Below are 19,041 nucleotides of genomic sequence, written 5' to 3' on the forward strand. Positions count from 1 at the left end.
TACCTTTATTGCCCAGTTATTGTAAATGCGTGAACTCAAGCATACTATAGAGCATTTTCGTGAGTTCTTTTATTTGTGGTTTGGAACGAAATTTTCAAGTACTTTATGAGAAAACATTTTCGTGGTAGGCCTATGGATCAGCGATTCTTATAACTTGTAAACCAAATGCTGTTGCTCTTGTGGTTCACCAGGAACAACGATAAGGATTATTTCACACGATTTTTTACTTTATCATTACAGAGATTAACAAAACTCGGAGATATGCATTATAAATTTCGTCATTTACAACTTATCGTTAATAGTAACAGGTTAATACTTTAACTAACTACCATTATGAGTTTCATCGGTTATATTTAATAATTAAGTAGTTTGATTTACAGCGCATTTGTATTGATAAATGAATTAATACGATAATCATCATTAAATCTTATTTAATGTTTAAAAACTACTTTCATTAATTTGTAACGTCTACTTATTATTACTTCATTGTGATATCATTTTTTCGCGTATTTATTCGCAAATCAATGCATATATGTGTATAATTCAATTTTGCTTGTTACGAGCATTTTCATTGGCTTAAAAATTTACTTTATCAGCCCATAAAGGAAAAAATGGCGTCGCCGTTTGTAACGTCGCTTATGATTGGCTGAGATGACGGCGTAATAATTTCATAGACAAAAGAGTCCCAAAATGAATTTTAAATGTTGAAGAGATTATCTTTAGTAAATTGAATTATAAGGACTAATTTGAATAGATTTTTTATGTTATGGAGATATAACACAAAAATCTGAGTGTACTCTCTGCGGTTTATGATGAGAGTACACTCAGATTTTTGTGTTATATCTCATAACATAAAAAATCTATTCAAGTTAATCCTTAAATACAATAAATAAAGGATTACAATAACAAAGGAAGCCGTTATATTTCATTTTATACTGATATTTACAGGAGATGGTTTGGTTATATTAACAGCTAGAGTCAGATAAGGGCGGCCTCCCATATGTGCAACGTGTGTGTGTGTGTTTTTTTCTTTTGTGAGACTGCGATATGTTCGTATTACGTCTCCTTATATATTGAAATGTGTGACCATTGTTTTTTCGCATAGATGTAACGAAATGTAAGTTGTTTTGAATATTGTTCATCGCGTCAATATCAATGGTTCAAAGTGAGTCGAAATCAATGACGTTTTCGTTTACGGCTTTGTTACAAACCAAATGGTGACGTTCCGATACGATAAGGAGGGTCATAGTGCGTGGAAGCAACAATATAAATTTATTTTGCTTAACAATGAGATCGCTTTAAAGTTACCTAACAAAAACCAGCAATATAAAATCCCTACTAAATCATAGAAAGCAAAGTCATATGAAACACATACACAAGTAAATTGTCATCGAAATATCTTTAGGGAAATTCCGATGAATTCCATGTAATTTTCTGGTGATTTTCGTATTATTAGTTGATCATTTTAGTAAATTGATCTACTGTAAAAAATTTTCGCGAGATGCACATTTTTGCTCCACGTGATACCCGATAACGTTTGTGCGGGACTATTGTATATATTGGTGATGGAAATACGTTGTACGATGACGTCCCGTTTTAGCGGGACGATAACAAAGATTGACATTCCATCACCTTTGGTGATAATAGTACCGCACAAACGTTATCGGGTATCACGTGGTACGTGAATTATTCCCATTCAGATGTTCCGAAAATATTTGTAAAAACTTATACAGAAATTCACGATTGAAATTAAGAACCGTTGCACGAGAAATTACGTATTGGCAAATACTGAAAACAAGAGGCATTGACGGTCACCTGAGTGCTGGTTCAAATCTGTCACCTGAGTGCTGGTTCAAATCTGAAAAAAAGTATTTACGAATTAGAAAAAAACTTTAAAGATGAACCTTCATATTAGATTTTTTACATGTATTTTTTTGTTTTTCATTTTGATAGTTAGTGTATTATGTTACCAAACCTTATGCTTAAAATTCAAATTTGCTTTGTCAACGTTAAACAACAAAACCAAATTAGAAGTCAATCAGTGTCAGTAATTTTATAAATTTCACTTTTTAATCTATGAAGATTATTTGGTTCCATCAAACCTGTGAATTCAGAAGAAGATTTTTGAAATTTTAGGCAATTTGAACCATTTTGGCCCCGCCCCTAAGGCCCCTGGGTGAGTCGGCCAGGACCAATTTGGCCCCGCCCCTAAGGCCCCTGGGTGAGTCGGCCAGGACCAATATGGATACGGCGATAAAATGCTATCTCAGGCTAAAAATTCTAACGCAGTTTGACTAATTTTCTATGAAAAATAAGCAAATACTATTCATAAATGTGTTTTTCTTATATAAACTATAGTAAACTTGATCCCCTTCCCAGGGAAAACATGAGAACCCAGGGTCATAGAATTCACAATTTTTGTAAAGAACCTTAAGACCTTTCCATCTATGAATAGTATTTGTTTCTTTATTTATTTCAGAAGAAGATTTTTGAAGTTTTAGCCTATTTGACCCCTTTTGGCCCCCCCGCCCCTAAGGCCCCTGTGGGTCAGTCATGGAATTTTTTTAACAGGAATTAATGACCATCTCATAGGGATAATTCTAATAACATTTGACTAATTTTTTAAAATAAATGACCAAATAATGCTCCAAAATATGTTTTCACTATATAAACTATAGTAAACTTAACCCCATCTCCAGGGGGAAACCTGAGACCCCAGGGTCATATAATTCACAAATTTTGTAGAGGACCTTAAGACCTTTCTATCTATGAAGAGTATTTGATTCTACCACAACTGTGAGCGGAAAAGAAGATTTTTGAAATTTTAGTCAATTTTACCCCTTTTGGCCCCTCCCACAGCACCCTGAGGGTTGGGGGTCAAATAATTCACAATTTTGATTGATCTTATGCCTTAGAATTTTGTGCAAAATTTCATTGAAATTGCATCAGCGGTTTTTTAGAAGAAGTCGAAAATGTAAATTGTTTACGAACACACGACGCACGACGACGGACAAAAGGCAATTAGAAAAGGTCACCTGAATCTTCGTCTCAGGTGGTCAATAATAACGACGCAAAGTATTGCATTAGCGAAAATAAAATGATTTGTAGTATATCTGGATAAACAGGCGACACCCTTTATAGCTCAACCACCACACATATTATCTTTATCGAATGAAGTGTTGGAAAAATCATAACGGATATTAGTAAGTTGATACTTATATATGAATGTCATACATGACAAAGGTCTTCTGTTAGCATTATAATTCTTCATCTGATTTGTCCAAACCAGGAAGTAAAACAATAAACTCGTTTCGTCGGAGGTTGTATTACATGGCTACACATGCAATATAACCTCGGGTTTGAAAATCCTCGAGTTTTACTACATTTTAGACATTCGTGTAGAATGAATGGGTCTTAAAATTGCGTTATGATCATTATTTAAATAGCAGATCATATGATGTGATATCTGGTAAATGAGTATCTAATCTACTTATGTCGTAGTTTTCTTTCATTCGTTTTATCTGTTCTAGGACACAGCTCAGAGATGTGATGAAGACTTCATACAGAAATTATGGCCAATGATAGTTAAAAATAACTGACGTAATCTTGAACCAATCATACTTTCGAAATTAAAACTATTTCCAAAAGAACTAAATTCGCGATATGATGAAGAACCTAATTTTCTCTATCGCCGTACACCTGTACTCCCGATCAACAGAAATAAGGCGGCTGATTTAGATCCAACGGATTCCTGGATGATTGTAATTTGTTTCGGAAAAACTCATCAGATATTACAGTCAAGCCGTATCTCTTTTCTGATAGCGACTCGGCACACTATCCTAGCAGAACATGTTGCCTCTGTGTAAGGACATGTATATCGCTGTTCACAATCTGTTGTATGGCTATGTATCAACACCCGCGGGTGGCAGGGTCCGGCCGAGCTGGTCAGTAACACTAGCCCAGCCCTATCTCTTCTGTCGTTTTGAATGACATGACGGTACAGTGATGCTCCGAAGAAACTGAACGCCAATCTTATCCTCATCCTATCAAGTTTCGTTCCGCTACGACTACAGCGAGTATCGAGAAAAACAAAACAAGATGCCCATGGCTTTTTAATCTCTCATCAGCGTGAGAAGCAATTTTTCATTTTTCCAATCACAAATTTGTAGTGTTAACGGATGAAACTGTACCCGAAACTTGTAAGACAGCCATGTAGCACGCACAGTCGGCAAGATAGAATCAGACTCTATGTTGTTGATATATGTTGTGGAAGTTATCGTGATGTCGACTTGTTTATAACTTTTGAATGCATGTGTGGTATGACTTGCGTGATTTTTGCTTACAGTCAAAGGTCAATATGTCGATATCTTATGTAAATCTGTATATCATTTTGTTGGGATTATATCTGATCCCAGTATAGTATATACATTATGTACGTTGTCTTTCCGCATCTCGGCAAATCATCGTGTTCAAAATGTGTTTATGTAACTGTAAAATTTGTACTTTTACAGCGAAAAAAACTTGACCATATCACAACTTAAAGCGTGAACAGATACAAAACATTGACCATATCACGACTTATAGTGTGAACAGCGTTACTTTAAACCATAATTTTTATTTTATTTTAGATAGTTTTCTAACTTTATCGTTTGTTCATGAGGCGAACGTTTTGCCAGGCTTTCGTGAACTAGGAGTACGCTTACGACAAAGCAACATACGCCTTAGGAATAAGTAAATCAAATTTAGCAACTCACTTTATTTTCGCGAAATAACTCGAACACGAATTAAAATGTTTGGTGAGCAATTGTGAAAAGATATATAATTGTGCGATTGTCAATAAGAGGCTTTGATCACGAATTTCTGGATTCTCGAATGTTGAAAATAAAGATGAAGTGAAGTATTGTATACGCGAAATGAAGTAAAATGAAACATTTATATAACATTGTCAGGAATATTTCTGAGCAAGCATTACTATCGAGCTTCGGAGTATTGATACTTTCATGATAATCATGAGAGTATATTCCGGATCTTGATTTAACACAGGACTGTAAATCACCCCAAATGATATAGTCCGGGGATGAATATAACGTCATTGATTGTAACCCCTGTACCCATGGAGTATCCAGGATGTCCCAAACGATAGCATAAATATAATAAAGCGTTCCACGCCATGCATGCAATACATGACACTAAACAAATATACTGCAGCCTCCCAAAACACCTGCGACACATCGTATATAGGAAAGACCGTCATAGAAAAAAAAACCTGTTTGTTAAGAACTAAAAGAAAGATACCAAGTTATGTCATTCTACAGCCTAGCCTCTCTGATCGCGTGGTCACCCTTCTACCATACTCACAGGTCGAGACCCTTATCCTGCAGTTGTTAGCAGCCTGAACCGCCGTCCCCAGACAAGCTCCATGGTCAGTATTGATTTTCTTTTATCCAAGGCAGCAATTTATTAATGCTCTTCAGACAACTATAAGCTGTCGATTATCGCAGCTTGATAGTACAATGAAAAAAACGTTCATGTGATCGCCATATACATTTCCTTCGTCTGTTGGGGATCCCAGCCTGGACAATGGTATTTAATCAATTCAGAGAGACGAGATTATAAAAAACATGTAACCCAGATAGTCAACGCTGTTTGTCACACATTATCAAGTGATTGGTTATAAACTACATGCATAAAACTTTAATACCGTTTTATAAATCAGGCTTATTGGAAAAATTCGATCAGGACTAAATTAATAGTTACGGTTGTTAAAGACCTAGTAGTAGTATCAGTATCAAAAGAGCTGATATATTGTTAAATAAGTTGTTGTATAAGCTATCGATCTAGACTCTATAATCTGGTTTTATTGTTATGCGCTGGAAGCGAATGTAATATTGGGGTCACTGAACTCTGGACTCTGTAGTAATGCATACATTTATATAAAAATGCAACATTTAAGGTGGGATATTTCCATATAACCGGTTATTTTCGTGGGTTTTGCGGATGCGTGGGACATCGCTATGACCGCAGAAAATTGAGAAATCTATGAACTATATATATACCAACAGCAAAATCGCGATATATTTCAAACCCGCTAAAATTTTATTTAAATTTCTCGTTTTAGTCTAGAACGAATATACGTACCCGGCCTACTATACCTTTCGACCGGGTACGAATTGGTCCCTATGTGTCGTAGTGGAGCACTGCCTCCGAAAATCACTCGGGCATAGTTTTCTATACTTTTTTGTAGGTTTCCAATTATTTTATGCATATACATGCATTTACATATTATTTTTGTCCAAAACAAACATAACTACCATTCTTAATATCTCTACCGCTCACAAGACGTCAAATTCACAATTTGTGGACTTGACGTATAAATTCCCTTCAGAAAGACCTTCATATGTATTATGTAAAAAAAGATAATGCCTCGATGAGAATTTGATATTTTATGTGGTTCAGTTTTATTGCCTAGTAGGTAAGCGATATCAAACAAGTACGATAAAAATGCAAACAAACGTTTTATAATGGTTTGCATAATCATTACTTTGCTCCATTAGCAGTAATAGGCACCAATTGTAGCTCTAAAGACGACACCATTTTCTGTCAAAAAGTCTTTTGAGCTACAATATTGCAGCTAGTTTTAGTCCGAATCGCTTACATCTTGATATAGCTGGCTATGCGGTGACTGTTATGCGCTTTGGAGGCTTTGGTCCTATCCTGGGGTTGGGTTTTGAAATTGAAACTGGGCATGTTGTCTTTGCGTTCAATTACTATGTATCTAGAAAGGTATCTATCTACGAAAAAACAAGAAATGGATTTGGTGTTTTTCGCTTATTGAGACTGATACTTCATATAGATGTACCCGTGTTATAAATACATATGATTTCGTCCCTTTATATCGAGACCGCTGCTTGTAATTATGCTTGGTCAAGATTAAAAGAATTTCTGGTAGATAATATAATATAAACGTCTTGTTAAAGGGACAATTCACTCAGGCTAATTCTTTCAAATTAACAAGAAGCAAAATATGGCATAAATGTATTGTTCTACATTTCTTATGAAACATTTAACATAAATATTGACAAATCCCACGTCAGTGTTTAGTATTTTAATTGATACCGTTGTAATTACAAATCGTTGATCAATACGATTAATTAGGTACAATATTTACGCTGTCCCCAAACCAGAGCAAAAGTCACGCTCGTTAAACAAATGAACTACATAACCACTGAGGAGGTGTTAAAATGATTTTTTAGGCAAGACAATTTACCATATAAGGTGAACACACTAATGTCAGAGCAATTTGAGCAGTTCTAGGCAAAATTTGCATTACCCTACGAGCAAGGGACAGGGTTCGGCATACAAGATGTTCGACCACAATGTGTAATGGCGGACAGCTAGCGAGTTTGAATATTTCACACGCATTTTACTACCATGGGCTTTTCTAGCATATCACAGTAAAACCGATTGATCTAATCTCCATTAGAACTGGGGTTTTCCGATATATGTACAAATTTTAATGTTCTCTTAGACTGAATTGTCCCTTTAAACTCTAAAAAATAAAGAATCGAACCTCTACAAAATGCGTAATGGATCATGTTGTTTGAAATAAGATTTAATAAAGAATGAGTGCCAAAGATTAATTTATCAACAACAAAAAAGAAAACTCTATATGCAAATCACAGTTACATTATATTGTTATTTGTATAAGAATTTATTTCTTTCGTTTATTCAGTTTACGAAAATTTTGATAAAATACAAGAAACTTGACTGAACATAATATAACGTACTCCAATATTAAGGCTGCCACAAATACACCCACGGAACTGCCCTGCAGGTAGGGCGTTAGAATTGTAACTGCTGCCCCTATTACATGATCGTAAAAGGCGACTAAATTTAAGATCTTATCTTTTCTTTCTTCCTAAATTACTTTATTCTTCCTATCGTCACCCTAGACACCACCTCACTTTTGGCCTTTGGTTGAGCACTCGCTCCGGTGAGGATGGCTCTGGGTTCTATCCCCTGGCCGAGACACACCAAAGTCTATAAAAGTGGTAGTTTCTGTTCATGCTTTAGAAACGATTACGTTTTGGCACGTAAAACTCTTCAATTCATTCCTGCTTAGGATTATAACGGGAGTGGGACGACTGGTTCACCCGTTGTCAGTATAATGTGACCAGGTGGGTTGGGTTGCTCGGTGTCTTCGGCGACATGCTTCAGTGATATAGCACTATAAAAAGAGCAACAGTTCAACTATACAAGAAGACACAACACGAATATACCGTAGCCTCCCAAAACATGCACCTCGCACAACATACACACAACACACAACACACCGCAAGGCCGTCCTTACATGACCATAGTTGTTAATGGGACGCTAATTAATCAAACAAACACCCAAGGAACATGCATCATACGAAAAAAATATCCTGTTTGTCTAGCAAATATAAGCCCTCGTCAGTCATCACCAATCCTCTTACAGATACAGTATACGGAAAAGTATATCGGCATTCGAATGGTAAGTATGGATACTGTAAAACAACATATTTTCGCGTGCGATTTAACTTCCGCTTATTTCGTGATCAATAAAAATCATGAAATTTTTTTGACCAGTACTTTTTTTTTGCATACCACTATGAAAAAAAATCCGACAATGGCGCGAAATCCGACATTATCATGACTTCACAAGAGACATTGGCGTTGTGTATTGATTCGGAAAAAGAATCCCGAGAAAAATCACTAGAATGGTACAATTAAAAAACTTTTTATTTCATCAAATAGATTATAAAATTAATTATAAGCATTGATGTTACTACCTTTTTGATTTCATCGGATTATGAAAAAACCCTGTGAATCCGTGAATCGGATTCTCACAAAAGTTTGCATTTAAATTTTCATACCCCGATGAAATTAAATAATATCGACATCAATTCTGAAGTGAAAAACTCGGAATCGCGAAATTAAGTCGTTGGACATGAAAATGTGGATTTTATTCGCCGCGAAAATTAGTTGGTTCACAGTATATGTAGGTGGAATATTTACTTCGTTTTCATTAACATTGGGGATATATATGATGAAGGAGGTACCGATATATCAAGTTATTCCGTTATCTTCGAGATTTACACATTGTCAGATACAATTTCAAACGAAATTGGTGAGATTAACATGTTGGTTTTCATTAAATATAGAAATCGAAACGGACGCTTGATCCATGTACTGTTTCCATTTTGGTTGCAAAAGAGGCTTCAGAATAGATAATTCATATTGATAAAGAAAAGGGTTCAGTTAAGTATACACTGTTTTGTAACAATAATGACCACGTTTGTTAGCCGTGAACGAAGAGCTGGTGGAGTCTTTATGTGAGGGTAAATGTGTGATTGGATCTGACAAATCCAAGTTTTATCGGTAGCTATCAAACCAGACTTGTAGCATTCATACTAAATATTGTATACAACAACATCATGTTGAATAGATATAATTTACCTTGACCTGCCAGCTGCTTCTCGGATGACGTTATCTTCAGTACATAGTGTTTTTCTTACAGATAAATACCATGTGTTTGTTACATTTTCCCTGTTTTTGCTTAGTTTACATAATAATGACGGTGGTTGACTTTTTAGCCTTTAATCGTTTAACGTCATTGCTTGGCTAATTAGTCTCAGCGTCCTATTGACAGCCAAGGTTATTTAAGGACGACTTATGCAATGTGTTGTGTTTAAACGTCTGTGGTAAGCCATCTCTGGGTTTTCATTGGATATTATATGCCAAGATTTTTCCTTGTTGAATACATTTCCCCTATTTAGGCAGTATATCAACGTACTGAAAATTGAGGCAAATATTGTTGAATTATATAAAATGTTTAAATAATCATACTTTAAAGAAACATTTAAAGATGCTCCACCGCCGACATAGCATAAATGATATTCATTATTTGAACAATAATTGGTGTATTATCGTGTATATATATATGTCTAATTAACACAAAAATTAATATAACATAATTTATTTTGCCTTTGGTGCATGCGCAAGCAGTACTTCATTCCATATATGATATAGTGCCACGGAATTTTTTCGGGATGCAATTAATTATTTGTTTGTTTGTTTGTTTGTTTGTTTGATTTATTAACGTCCTATTAACAGCTATGGTCATGTAAGGACGGCCTCCCATGTATGCGGTGTGTTGCGTGTATGTTGTGCGAGGTGAGTGTACTGGGAGACTGCGGTATATTCGTGTTGTGTCTTCTTGTATAGTGGAACTGTTGCCCTTTTTATAGTGCTATATCACTGAAGCATGCCGCCGAAGACACCAAGCAACACACCCCACCCGGTCACATTATACTGACAACGGGCGAACCAGTCGTCCCACTCCCTGTATGCTGAGCGCTAAGCAGGAGCAGAAACTACCACTTTTATAGACTTTGGTGTGTCTCGGCCAGGGGACAGAACCCAGAGCCTTCCTCACAGGGGCGAACGCTCAACTCAAGGCCAAAAGTGAGGCGGTGCCAAGGGAGGCATTAGGAAAGATAAAGTCAGTTAGGAAGAAGAGAAAAGATAATATCCTAAATTTAGTCGCCTTTTACGATCATGCAATAGGGGACAGGTAGGGCGTTAGAATTGTACCTAATTAATTATTTTTCATATTTTTAACTTGAAGTAAAATTCATACTTTTCAATGTTGGTAATTGTGTAAAGTAAGTAACTTTTGTAACTGAAGAAAAATACCAAATCGTCTTCTCCTGTTTTTGATAGTGAAAAAATACCATTTGTCGGCGGTGGAGCATTTAAGAAAGATAATGTCCAATCAGTATAATTAATCTATCATGCAATTTAAATTACAAGTATAAGCTTTATGTTCTTATCCTTGTAACTTGTAAATAACCCAACAAACTTACCATATAGGGATTGGATTTCGTTTTTATGTTAACCATGCTTGTATGGAGCAATTCCTCTAAGAATATATTCTATGGGGCGCGTTAGCGCCCCATATTGAATATATTCTTAGAGGAATTGCTCCATACAAGCATGGTTAACATAAAAACGGAATCCAATCCCTATATTTACACTCACACGACTTTGTATTTATATTTTATGCAATAAAATCGTCATTTGAAAGTGACGTAATTATTCAATAAAAGTCGGTCAAAAGTGGGAGGAGCTTACTCAATTGAACAGCGAATGATGACGCTGCACATAAGGTAGAATTATTCATCCGCGACGACAAAAAAGTTCAATATTTTAGTGTAAAATAAACATGACAAACAAAGTAAATTTCAGAGATACTTTTATTTAATCAGATCAGAACTTTAAGTAGGTATTAAATTTTGCAAAAAGTTCATATATAGCGTAATAACATAAAGTATTTGTTCTCGGCCACATGTGTGAACTCGGTGACCGTTATTGTGCAGCGAGGCGAGGCTGACGCACGCTTACACAGTGGAGTTTTCCGAAGTTGTCAAAACACCAGTGTTCAAGTAGCTAAATTTGTTTGAGATTGTCGTCTGACTTGACGATATTACATCCTTCGGAGCCATGTGATTATATAATCTACGCTTATATCCATTGCCATCTAGGCTATAGATGGAACAACTTGTGTTCGATGGATACAATGTATTTGTGGTGACGCGTAACTGTCAACACGTGGATTACTAGCGGTGCATGTTTTATAATACACATGATTAAATTCTCAAAGAACAAAGACAAGAGGATATGTTTATAACTGACCTCTATCAGAAGGTCTCACGCCCGTCCACCCAAAAGACTCGATCGTATGACGAACACAGACACAGAGGTAATGTTAACATTTGACACCCATCATTTTTAACAAAAATGAAAGCACGTCGCCCCGGTCGGGATATTTTTCCGTTTCTGTATACAATTGTTAATTTAAAAATTGTTTGAATCATATATAAATATAAAACATGTATTTATTGTTTACATTTTTCCAAAATTCTATGAAAAACAACAATATACACGTAATGTTGCATCAAAATGTAAACAAAGCCATGTGTTTGTTTAAAAAAGTAGTCCTTTTACGTTGCATAGAACATTTTCTTACGCAAGTTCAAAGTTCAATGTTACCATGCAGTTATGGTACCCTAAACAAAATCGGCTAGTATTAGCGTACAGTGACCAAGCATAGCAAGTGTAAATATATGAACATAAACATCAACTGTCCTTTCGACTAGAAGACAATAATAACCATACTCTATTCTAGATCACTTTCTGGTTATAAAATATCAAGGAACAACTTGTTACAGAAAACTATAGCATACCAACAAAAAAGATATATCAATGAAGTAAAATATAGAATATAAACAAATAATACAACACCAGCAATTTAAACCAACAATATAATGATAATTATAGTTGTTACTAGTAGAGTAAAATTCCAATCAAATATTTAAAGCAGTGTAATAAGGGGTGCTCCGTTTTAACCATTGTTTTATGAAAAAATACTACATGTACATTACTTTCTTTACATAACAAACAACTCCTCAAATGTGCAACTGCTCAAATATGTTGTAGGTCGGGCATTAAAATTCAATACGAACATATGCAGCCTTCCAAAATAAACAAATATTCAAACACATTCCACACATTGGAAATTAAGGTCATTTAAGATCATTATCCCATGCATGTAATGTGTTGCGTGTATGAGTTGTGTTTTGTGTTTTGGAAGACTGCTGTATGTTTGTGTTAAGTCTCTTTGTTTTAGTGGAACTCTTTTCCTTTATCTCGCTGAAGCATTCAGCCAAAGATGTCAGCAAAGTATGCAATCAACGATTATATTACGAACCAGATAGAATAAACAGCAAGTGGAATAACTAGATCACAAAGTCATTAAAACGAGATATGATATTTAGGCCGATGTTCACCCACATTTTTCTAACCGAGACTGACTTTGAACGAGATACCGCCATTAGTCTCCCCATTTTGACAAGTTCTTTGAAATGTCACCAGCTTTAATCTCACCCCAACAAAAGTAAACACGCCGCAATGATAATTGACAAAGGACACCAAAGCTATTTATATCAATCATTAAGGACGAATGGTCACTGCCAGGAGCAGAACAGAAACGGTCATCGTCTCCGGCCCTTATCAGGCTAGGATACGGTGCTAAAGGTTAACGAGTTCGGGAAGTTAACCTTCTATAGGAACAAAGGACCAGCGCTAGTAACCTGAATAAGGACAAAGATTCACATAGTCAGACATTATCACAACACATGGCACACAGGAGAGGCTGTCCATAATAAGTTAGCTGTCGATAAGACGTTAACCTATGGAAATATACAACAGGATCTGCAATTTGTTGCTCAATTCTGAAATTTATTTTTAATTCATTTTAAATCGCCAATCTACCATCATGCAGTGCTATCGGGCATACAACGGTTGTTCCATCTTGAGATAATACAGCAGTTTCCTTTTTTCTTTCACAAAAATGGTGACATGTCTAACTAAAATCCGCTGCCCTTAAACGTTTTGAAAGCACAAGCCGAAGACTTTTTTTAAACAATATTTTCTGAAGGCGGCTAAATTTAGGATATTATTTTTTCTATTCCCACTGACTATATATCCTAACGTTTCCCTTGTCTATACCTTGCATTTGGATTTTAACCTTTATCCTTATAAGGGATGTCGCCATGTCAGCTTTGGGTTCGTATCTCTACTCAAACAACGCAATATATTCGAATGTTAGTTTCTGCTGATCACTGAGTATATTTGGGACGACCGTACAATACCGTATACAAGTCATTATCGCGGGTCATAGTAATATTTCAGAATTCTAAATTTTCGTGATCTAGCTTTAAGAATACAGCTGTAGGATTTTAACTTTTTTTAAAGTATAATATGACTGGGTGAAGTGTGTTGCTTGTTGTTCCATTTAACAAGAATACGTAACATTAATATACCGCAGTCTCCCAAAACACGCATCGCAAACACGGGAGGCCGTCCTTACATGACCCTGGCTATTGATAGGACGTTGATTAATCAATCAAACAAACAAATCAAAGGAAGTTTGGAAGAAAAAAATCCTAAATTTAGTCGCCTTTGACGATTTAGTCTCTTTTTATTCTAACGCCCTATCTGCACGAAGTACAAATTGTTTGCATTTGTTGATCGCTCATTCACCAGATGTTGTCCAGATTTTGGCACAGTGAACAGCAATGGCATTTAAAAACGCAAGGTTTCACAATCGTGTAGTTTTACAAATCTCGCAAGGACAATCAATATTTGCGCTATGAAACGCCAAGATTGAAACATTAATACCTCGTCTTTTCGTGCGCCAAGCGGAAGGTGTTCGCAGCTGCCACATTTAATTAATATTAGTTTCGTATGTCCGTCAAACAATAAAACAGCACGTTTCAATATTAACATTTGCCTCGCAACACTCTTTTTTATAATTCCAATATCAGTGTTTAACCAGCTGACAGATCGACTAACATTAATGGTGTCAGTGTGTCGTTTGCATTTGGGATGTGTGTACGACTTAATCTAGATAAGCTCGTAACTATTGATGTAGATTGATTTTATTTGTGGTAGGGTTCACCTAAGGACTTGATATAAAAGTAAAGCGCGAATAAAAGTAGAAGTATCCGGAGAAAAACCACAAGGCTATAGTCAGTACCTAGCCTACTGCTTCAAGTGAGATTCCAAAAGATATTACTGATAGCGGTAAAGCGTATTGTATAGTTGTAAATTGTATAAAAAAATTATGTACGAAAAATATAATTTCAAGATGCGACAATTTCACTTATTTTTATGATATTGTTGTATAAAACTACTGTAAGCGCGGAAACTTAAGCGATGGTGAATTTACACTTATTACGCGAATGACGTTTTAACGCAAAAATTGTATCCTCGTGTTATATGAATCTATGTTGCAAAAAGTTAACAGGCATATTTATTGCGAGAAAAATAATATAACGAAATGTTTACGTGTTCATTGTGAAATTAAACACTCGCAAAAATACCTTTACAGCATATGAATCGGAACATTACCGTTGCGTTTTTACCTTTTTAGACAAATCTGCAAAACAACAATAATAAGAACTTTTGAGAACTTTTATCAAAACGTGAAATGGATCTTAATCTAGTTTTCTTAACATGGTATTCTCTTTTTAAGACAAATTCTATTACCAGGGAAAAGGTTATAAGAATGGCACAGATAGTTTTAAATGAATTAATCCTATCCATAACTGTCTGAAATGGCAAATTCTGAGGGAAATGACAACATTTCTCGCCTGTCTTGGGAAAGTAAAACAAATTCAAATGTTACATGATCGTGTCCTTTTGATCAGTGAGTGATGTGAACTCTAGTTATCAATAAATGGCGATACCTAACATACGAGCGCAATCTTTGACACCATAGAAACGACGCCTTTGATCTTTTCAAATTCAGATGATTACTCATTTAGCACATCTTTAATCTTATTTAAAACTCAATTAAATTATTTCTCCTCCTTGTCAATCTCCATGGCCTTTTGATTATTTTTGTTTGTTTCTTTACATTCTTCTCTGTAATTCTGAGCACAAAAGACCCAGAAATGTGTTCATCTGACCAAAGTATAGACAATCACAACACGATAACACTTCTTCTGTAGCGGTTTACTTTAAAAATCATATCATCAATAAACAATGTATTACTCGTAGGAAATCAGCAAAACATTACAAGGAACTATTCTTTATTTGTATATTACAGAATCATCTGTCCTTGTTGGTTGTTAGCGATATCAAACACACATCATGTGTTTGTGAGTGTAACGTCATACTTTTCACAGTAAGTTTCGGTAACAATGGATACCTACCCGCAAGGGAGGTAACTCTGTAAATTTCAAAGACGGAATACCATAGATACAATGATATTGATGTGTCATGAATAAGAAATGTTATTTACCGACATGTTATTGTAGACAAGTTTATTTTTCTGCTGTGTACAAACACTCCATACTATGTGTGACGATGTGTATCATTCACATGACATATCAAGTGTCTCCGTATACAAGAAACGAAAGCATGATGAAAGAATAATATTAGGAGCATTACCAAATCGTCTATATCACACATGTTCGTATCAGATATAGGAACAAATATAAATACATCTGGACGGAGACTTTTCAGTTGGCATAGAAAACAGGTGACAATACACAAAAAGTAATCACAGAAATTAATACCAATTTTGCGGTGTTGAAAACTCCTATTCCGATGCGAGTGATCGCATAAATAATCGAACATTTCACCAAATTTTCCGAACTCAGGCAATCGTCGAGAATGGATGGAAGAAATATTTTGTGCATTTTGGTGAAAAGCATGTGTCCGTGGCTTTGAATTTTCAGACCTAGCAAGGCGATATCACATTGAAAGACTTGATCATAATTATGATAGATAAATCAGATGATAAATCATACTTCGGTTTGGTTGATCTATAAAGCCCTCACATGTCATATAAAAGTAAATGGGTTTGTTTTGAACTATAGCCTATGCATTCACGCAACCAATTAGGGTTTTGATAGAACTATACCATAGTTTTCGTAATATATCTTATCGAGAAACTGGAGTTCATCAAGTCCCATCATTAGACAATCTATATGAGTTATAGTAAAACCTGCCTCCCACCTTGATGTCTTAACCTCAAGGTCATTTGTGACGTTCGCAGCAGAACAATATAGTCTAACCATTTCAATAACACGCTTGAAATGAAGTACTTCGTCAAAAAAGTCAGCTCCCGCGTTTCGTACTTTTTCCCAGAAATCCTGGTGTAATTCTTCATATAGTATGTAATCAGCATTATTCCACCGTCTTAACCGAGTAAGGTCCTCTACTGATAATGTGTATTTCTTGTTATTCCAGCGACTATTCTTAGGGTGGTAGATAATTTCCTTGTAAGACCATTTCAATTTCCTTTTAAGATAAATCAACGACTCGTCAAAGTATTCTAAAAGCATAATAAAATCAAAGTCATTCCGAATGGTGTTGATATAAGTACGGATTGTGGATTCGTTACCAAACGCCTCGGGTGGCATACCCAAATCGAGGCTCTGTCTGTTATTGGTGTATGAGACATAGGGAACAATAGGTTCATAGTCCTCTGGTGCTTTCAGATATTCAGACAGAGGTTTTTCGTTTTTGATTGATAGTATATCCTGTATGTAACTATTTTCAGAATATCCGTAATAGCGAATAACCGACAGAAAGTGATCAAATGGTCTACGGATGATAGACATGTAGAAAAATCTCTTTGTCGGGAACAGATCCGTGAAAACCGTTCTGTTGTAGGTAACATGGTTACACATGATGTTGTATTGCTCGCCCGAGGGGACGGGGAGAATGTTTTCAAGTGAAATGGAATCCCCTGGCTCACCTATATAATTATATCCATGTACATGTAATGTTTTATTTGGAAGTACAAAATTCAATTTTCGAACTGAGCCAAACCTTTGTAGAATGTTTGCAACGGTTGAACTTCCGGCTTTGTGAACTTTAACAAATATTATATCAGTTTGTTCAAAAGGTTCATCAATGTCCTCGTGGATATCTTTAGTGACGTCCAGTTTCCTTAACAGGAGGGGAAAAGAGATACTCTGGTCACGTGTTGCTGTTATCTGTGGGATTGCTGACCAATCAGAACTCTTTACACAAACGAACACCAAGACAATGAAGAATGACCCAGCAATAAGAAGATACCTGTTGAAAAAATAGTATCTATCAAATCGGTTTCATAACTTCTAATACAGTAAACTAAATTTCTTTCTCGTGCGATTTGATTTAGGAAATTTTGTGATCCAAGGATCAGAAGGTCTTACATCCGTCCATCCCAAAGACTCGATCGTAGGACGAACACAGAGACAACACAAATGAAAGCACTGCACGTAGCCCGTCGGGATATTTTTTCTCGTTTCTTTATACAATTGTTAATTTTAAAAATATTTGGATCATATATAAGTATTAAAGATATATGTACTGTTTACATTTTTCCAAAATTCTATGAAAAAAACAACAATATACACATAATGTTGCGTCAAAATGTAAACAAAGCCATGTGTTTCTTTTAAAAAAGTAGCCCCTTTACTTTGCATAGAACATTTTCATACGCAAGTTCAAAGTTCAATGTTTCCATGCAGTTATGGTAAACAAAATCGGCTTGTACTTGCATATAATGAACAAGCCTAGCAAGTGTAAATATAATGACATGGTTATTTTTGCAAGAAATGTAGTTCAAACTAGCTACAGTACATTTGCATATTTTGTCTTCAATTTCAAAGATTGACTTTTACTTTTTACTTTTGTTTTCGTTTTTTGTTTTTAATTCCATACGGCTGAGAAAGCCAAGTGGCCGAAATTTTGCAAAAGAAGAGACATTCATATTGATTTATTTACAGAAAATGTGCAACAAAATACGTTTTTCAGGAGAAAAAAGTACTGTCGAACAGTTTTGCTCACAGTTCTGGGTTCGCAGTCCAGTCTGCAGCGAGAACATCATATAATCAATGTACCGTTTAAAACTGTGTTGAAAAGTTATGTTAAATTGAAACGTTTCATAATGCTATAAAAATATCAGTTCAATAGTTCCATATTATATATGCTTTGATTGATGGTTTTGTAGGAGTGTCAAGCTCTGTTAGCCAAAAGCGTGTCTGCATATTCGGTTTTTGGCATGCTTCTATCTAACTTCATGCCGTATCAAATGACGTTGCGAGCTCACTTATAATGCTAACTTTTATTCTATCAGAATACATATGCATCAGTAGGCTATATTACATAATCTGCTGTTATACATAAAATTCTTACCTGGCTTGTCCCATCGCTACGGCAGCGTTCGATTACCAACAGTGTCGTTTGGATCTATCGCCGATATCAATGCTCCCTTTTCATTTTATAATACCATCAAAGTTCTGAGATACAGATATGTCAACAAACACTACAACATAAATATTTCGCCAGCTTATGACGACAACCCGTACATTGAATCTGTGACCCCATTTACGTACATTGTGGGTGATTTGCAATGTTTTTGTCCACATAATCTCCATATTGAATAGCGGAGAT

At 35.5% G+C, this 19,041-nt stretch overlaps 1 protein-coding gene and 1 long non-coding RNA gene across 2 annotated transcripts; both read right to left on the reverse strand.

Annotated features, from left to right (window-relative positions):
- Window positions 1-11,265: 11,265 nt before the first annotated feature.
- Window positions 11,266-12,313, reverse strand: LOC138325643 (uncharacterized). The gene is made up of 2 exons (XR_011208813.1): window positions 11,546-12,313; window positions 11,266-11,472 (listed from the first exon to the last, which is right to left on the reverse strand). It is a non-coding gene; the product is annotated as an uncharacterized lncRNA (long non-coding RNA).
- A 3,269-nt stretch (window positions 12,314-15,582) lies between these two features.
- LOC138325642 (galactose-3-O-sulfotransferase 2-like) lies at window positions 15,583-18,830 on the reverse strand. The gene is made up of 2 exons (XM_069271440.1): window positions 18,784-18,830; window positions 15,583-17,679 (listed from the first exon to the last, which is right to left on the reverse strand). The coding sequence occupies exons 1-2, from the start codon at window positions 18,795-18,797 to the stop codon at window positions 16,494-16,496; spliced, it is 1,200 nt and encodes a 399-aa protein (XP_069127541.1). The 5' UTR covers window positions 18,798-18,830; the 3' UTR covers window positions 15,583-16,493.
- Between the last annotated feature and the right edge of the window lie 211 nt (window positions 18,831-19,041).

This window comes from Argopecten irradians, chromosome 6, assembly GCF_041381155.1.
Source record: "Argopecten irradians isolate NY chromosome 6, Ai_NY, whole genome shotgun sequence".
NCBI classification, from domain to species: domain Eukaryota; kingdom Metazoa; phylum Mollusca; class Bivalvia; order Pectinida; family Pectinidae; genus Argopecten; species Argopecten irradians.